The sequence below is a fragment of the Talpa occidentalis genome, unplaced genomic scaffold (assembly GCF_014898055.3).
Source record: "Talpa occidentalis isolate TD23 unplaced genomic scaffold, MPIMG_talOcc4v2.1, whole genome shotgun sequence".
NCBI lineage: Eukaryota > Metazoa > Chordata > Mammalia > Eulipotyphla > Talpidae > Talpa > Talpa occidentalis.
In genome coordinates this window covers 105,110,810-105,115,968 of record NW_026555331.1, presented here as the reverse complement: position 1 = coordinate 105,115,968, position 5,159 = coordinate 105,110,810, and the positions used below count along the sequence as shown (strand labels likewise).

The following is a 5,159-nucleotide window of genomic DNA, read 5'->3' as shown; positions in this document are numbered from 1 at the left end:
AGATCATTTGGGGAATGAGTCAGTGAGAGTAGTTAGAAGAGGAGAACCAAGGACTGACCCCTGGGGCATGCCAATGTTTAGAGGTAGAGCCAAGGAAGAGGACTGAAAAGAAGAAAGGAGATGTTTATAGCAGCACTACTTATAATAGGTAGCTATGGAAACAACCCAAATGCCCAAAAATAGATGATTGGATCAAAAAGATGTGGTACATATACACCATGGAATATTACTCAGCATTCAAAAAAGATAAATGCATGCAATTTGCAGCAACATGGATGGAGCTGGGAGGGATCATGCTCAGAGAAATAAACCAGAAAGAAAAAGAAAAATACCGGATGGTCTCACTCATGGCAGGAATTTTAAAAACCTAAATAAGGGATCAGGAAAAAGATTCATTATACTAAAGCAAAAGTCAAAATCAACAAGCAACTATAAACCAGAGACACACTACCCGGGAGTGAAGGGAGTAGGGATCAAAACAAGGATGATGGGAATTTTATGGGGATGATAACCAAGATGAAAATGCATACATTGTACAAAAATGAAAAATGATGTAAAAAATATATAAAATAAAATAAATTTAATTTAAAAAAAAAAAGAAGAAATGAGAGTTCAATATAGTGGAGGCCAAGTGAAGATTAGCCAATGAGTAAATGATCATCTGGCGTAGAGAGGTTGTATAAGGGATACACCAGGAATTGATCACTGAATGTGGAAACACAATATCATTTGGCCTTGAAGGGATAAGTTGTGGAGGACTGATGAGAATGAGCTTCTTGGGATTCTAGGTCTTTTCCATGAAGTAAAAGCTATGCATATTACAGAATTTTTTTTTAATTAAGGCAACATTGGTTTATAAGTTTCAGGCATATAACCACCATGTCCCCCGCCCCGCAACAACAAACTTGCCCCCTCTGTCTTCTGTGTTTCTGTTTTGTTTTGTTTGCTTTTATTTTATTACACATGAGTAAAATCATACAATGCTTGGCTTCTCCATCTGACTTATTTCACAGCATAATTCCCTCAAATTCCACCAATGTTCTTGCAAACGGCAAGATTTCTTTTTTCTTTTTTTTTTTTTTTTTTTTTTTAGAGGCATGTTTATTTATTTATTTGTTTGTTTGTTTTGTTTTTGTTTATACATGCACTGGGTACAGTCAGAAGCGCGGGAGGGTGAGAGAATTCACCAGAGCCAGAGCGGGGAGCAGAGCAGGCAGAAGGCCCGAAGCACACTGCTGAGGGGAGCAGCGGGCGGCAGGAGAGGTCTGCGCGCCATGTGGGACCCTCCTCAGGTGGCCGGGGAGCAGCCGGGGATCGAACCGGCGCCGCAGAGGTCGCCGGCAGCTTCGCAACCCAGCGCTCAACCGCTGTGCCACCAGGGAGGCCCTCTTTCTTTTTTTTTAATGGCTGAGTGGTATTCACCAATACATGTCATTGATTCGGATGGACCAAATGGAATATGTCTAATCAGAGATATGTTTCACACCTGAGAAATAGGATAAGTGCAATACAAAGTAAGCCAGAAAAGTCAAGAATCCTTTGCTATTAACTCACATTGAAAAGACATTAGTTTTTTCTGTTTTCTTTTTTTTTTTTTAAAGATTTATTTATTTATTTATACAACCAGTGGGTACAGTCAGAAGCGTGGGAGGGTGAAAGAATTCACCAGAGTCAGAGCGGGGAGCAGAGCAGGCAGAAGGACCGAAGTACACTGCTGAGGGGAGCAGCGGGCGGCAGGGGAGGTCTGCGCGCCATGCGGGACCCTCCTCCGGTGGCCGGGGAGCAGTCGGGGATCGAACCGGCGCTGCAGAGGCTGCGGGCAGCTTCGCAACCCAGCGCTCAACCGCTGTGCCACCAGGGAGGCCCTGATAAAAATAATTTTAAGAGCAGGATCATTTGAAGTAGGGGAACAGAGATATTTTACTGTCCTTCCCCTATCCAATCACTTCCACACATATCTTTATTCCCATTTCTGTTACCTTACTGCAGGCCTCCAAGGCCCACCATCATTTCTGACCTGATTATTGAAGTGACATCCTAAATGCTTTCCCTTAGTCCTTTCATATTCTAATTCATTGGCTCTCAAATTTGAATGTACCTCACCTAGTAGCCTTGTGGGCCCCACCCCCTATTATATCTAATTTGGCAGCTGTGGAGTAAAGCCTGAGAATTTGCATTTCTAACAGGTTTCCACATGAGGCTGATGTTCTAGGCCAGGGCCACACTTCAAGAGCCACTGCTCTAGGGTCTCCCCTTTGGCGCAGCGGTTGAGCACTGGGTTGCGACGCTGCCCGCAGCCTCTGCGGCGCCAGTTCAATCCCCGGCTGCTCCCCAGCCACAGGGCAAGGGTCCCACATGGCGCGCAGACCTCTCCTGCCACCCGCTGCTCCCCTCAGCAGTGTATTTCGGTCCTTCTGCCTGTTCTGTACCCCGCTCTGGCTCTGGTGAATTCTCTCACCATCCCGCGCTTCTGACTGTGCCCAGTGCTTGTATAAATAAAAATAAATCTTTAAAAAAAAAAAAAAAAAAAAGAGCCACTGCTCTAGTCCACTCTCCATACTGACACCAAACTCCTAAACACTTGCATGCATGATCCTTCATAATCTGATAAAAATTGTGTTTTTTTAAAAAATAGATTTATTGACGCACACACCCTACAGTTCATCCGAGTGTATAACTCGATGACTTTTAGTATGTTCACAAGGTTGTGTATACAGTGCAATTTTAGAACGGTGAAAGAAACCCCACTTCCCTTAGCCATCACCCCCAACTTCCCCTATGCCCCACCCAGTTATTCCTAAGCAACCATTGATCTACTTTCTGCCTCTATAGATTCACCTGTTTTATACATTTCAGATGAATGAAATCATAAAATATGTGGTCTTTTGTGATCAGCTTCTTTCACCTAGCGTAATGTTTTCAAGGTTCATTCTTATTATTGCAAATCCTGTTATGAGGGTACCTCATTACTCTTTATTGCTGAATAATATTCTATTTTATGGATACGCCGCATTCTGTTTATCCATTCATGTGTGAATTTCTCTTGAGCAACTCTGAGGGAATGGAATTGCTGCATAATATGGTAATTCTATAATTTAACTTTTTGAGGAACTTCTAGACTGTTTTCCTAAGTAGCTGCACCATTATATACTTCCAGCAGCAATGTATGAGGGTTTTGGTTTCTCCATATCTTCACCAATACTTCACTTTTTGAGTGTAGCAATTCTAGTGGGTACCTCATTGTAGTTTTGGTAAACATTTCCATATGATTAATATCATTGAACATTTTTATTTCTTTATTGGCCAGTCAGATAACTTATTTTTTAAGAAATATCTATTCAGGGGGTGGGGGCGGGAGGGGAGGGATTGGGGTCAGAATGGGGGGGTTGCAATTGTATGGGGAATATAAAAATAAAATTTATTATTAAAAAAAGAAATATCTATTCAGATGTGTTGCTCAACTTTTAACTGAGTTGTCTTTTTTAATTAGCAAGTTATAAGAGTTCTATACATTTTGACACTTTTCCTTTATCAAATATATTGCAAAACCTTGTTCCCATTCTCTGGGGATTATTTTCTTAATGGTGTCCTTTAATGTACAAATTTTTTATAATTTGATGATCTCCACTTCAAATTGTGTCTTACCTGTCTTTGTATCCCTAGCATATACCATAACACAGTGCCTAACATTACAGTAGGCATTGGTCTGGATTTGTTGAATAAATGAAAAATTATCAATATAGCTATTTCAGTTAATAAGCTATAGCTGGGCCTCCCCTGGTGGCGCAGGCGGTTGAGCGCAGAACTGTGAAGCTGTCCGCAGCCTCTGCAGCACGGGTTCAATCCCAACAGGTCGGCGAGAATCCCAAATGGCACGACAGACCTCTCCTGTCTCGCCTGCTGCTCCCCTCAGCAGTGTATTTCAGTACATCTGCCTGTTCTGCTCCCCCACTCTGTCTCTGGTGAATCCTCTCACCCTCCCATGCATCTGGCCTGTACCCCGGTTCTTGTATGTATGCATAAATAAATCTTTAAAAAAAAAAAAAGCTATAGCTAAGATTCTACAATAAAATAAAGAAGCATAGGATATATTAGAGCAAAGAGTTCTGGTTATTTTCTGATATCCCAACACCTCTTTTTAGTAATACAAATTTAATTTACATTTGAGCCCACTATCATCCAGCTGGAAGACTATACTTCTTACTCTCCCTTCTGGCAGGTAGACTTTGTGACTAACAAGATCAAAATGGCTTTCTTTTTTTTTTTTTTTTTTTTTTTTTTTGCTGTAGGCCCGAGTGGTTGCTGCTGAAATGGGCAAGTTCAGGAAACCCGGGAAGGTGGTGCTGGTCTTGGCCGGACGCTACTCCGGACGCAAAGCGGTCATTGTGAAGAACATTGATGATGGCACCGCATACCGCCCTTACAGCCATGCTCTGGTGGCTGGAATTGATCATTATCCCCGCAAAGTGACAGCTGCCATGGGCAAGAAGAAAATTGCCAAAAGGTCAAAGATCAAGTCTTTTGTGAAATTGTATAACTACAATCACCTCATGCCCACCAGGTACTCTGTGGATATCCCCTTGGACAAAACTGTTATCAACAAGGATGTCTTCAGAGATCCTACTCTTAAACGCAAGGCCCGACGAGAGGCCAAGGTCAAATTTGAGGAGAGGTACAAGACTGGCCAGAACAAATGGTTCTTCTTCCAGAAGCTGCGATTTTAAATGTTTTGCTTTGGTCATTACAAATACAAAAAAAAAAAAAAAAAGATCATAATGGAACTATTTTAGAGAATAACTGAAAAAAATCTTCCCAAGGGGAAGGGGCTACACTGATTTTTTCAGTCCTTCTTTCTAGAAGGACTAGATGTTTTTTCTAGAACTAGGATGTGATATCTGGAACTCTAGCAAACATCTTGGAGAATGAAGGAAAAGAAGCAGAAAACTTTCTAATTCGAAGACCAAGGATTTTCATACCATCTTTCATATGAAACATAAATATAATTCTAATTTTAAATGACTATTTTCGGAATTTTAATTACTTGGACATGAATCTAATCCTCACTGATTTATAAAAGCCCAGACTCTTTCTACCACACCACAGGATTCATGGTACAAAATGCCTCTGTCATTATTATTGAATTTAGTTCACTCTTTGTT

The 5,159-nt window shown here is 41.3% G+C and overlaps 1 protein-coding gene across 1 annotated transcript; it reads left to right on the top strand.

Annotated features, from left to right (window-relative positions):
- Window positions 1–4,283: 4,283 nt before the first annotated feature.
- Window positions 4,284–4,751, top strand: LOC119249453 (60S ribosomal protein L27-like). The gene has a single exon (XM_037516839.2). The coding sequence runs from the start codon at window positions 4,311–4,313 to the stop codon at window positions 4,722–4,724; it is 414 nt and encodes a 137-aa protein (XP_037372736.1). The 5' UTR covers window positions 4,284–4,310; the 3' UTR covers window positions 4,725–4,751.
- Window positions 4,752–5,159: the final 408 nt, after the last annotated feature.

Bases quoted from the DNA above. Each gene is read 5' to 3' on its own strand.
- LOC119249453 (XM_037516839.2), top strand. From the start codon at position 4,311: ATGGGCAAGTTCAGGAAACCCGGGAAGGTGGTGCTGGTCTTGGCCGGA.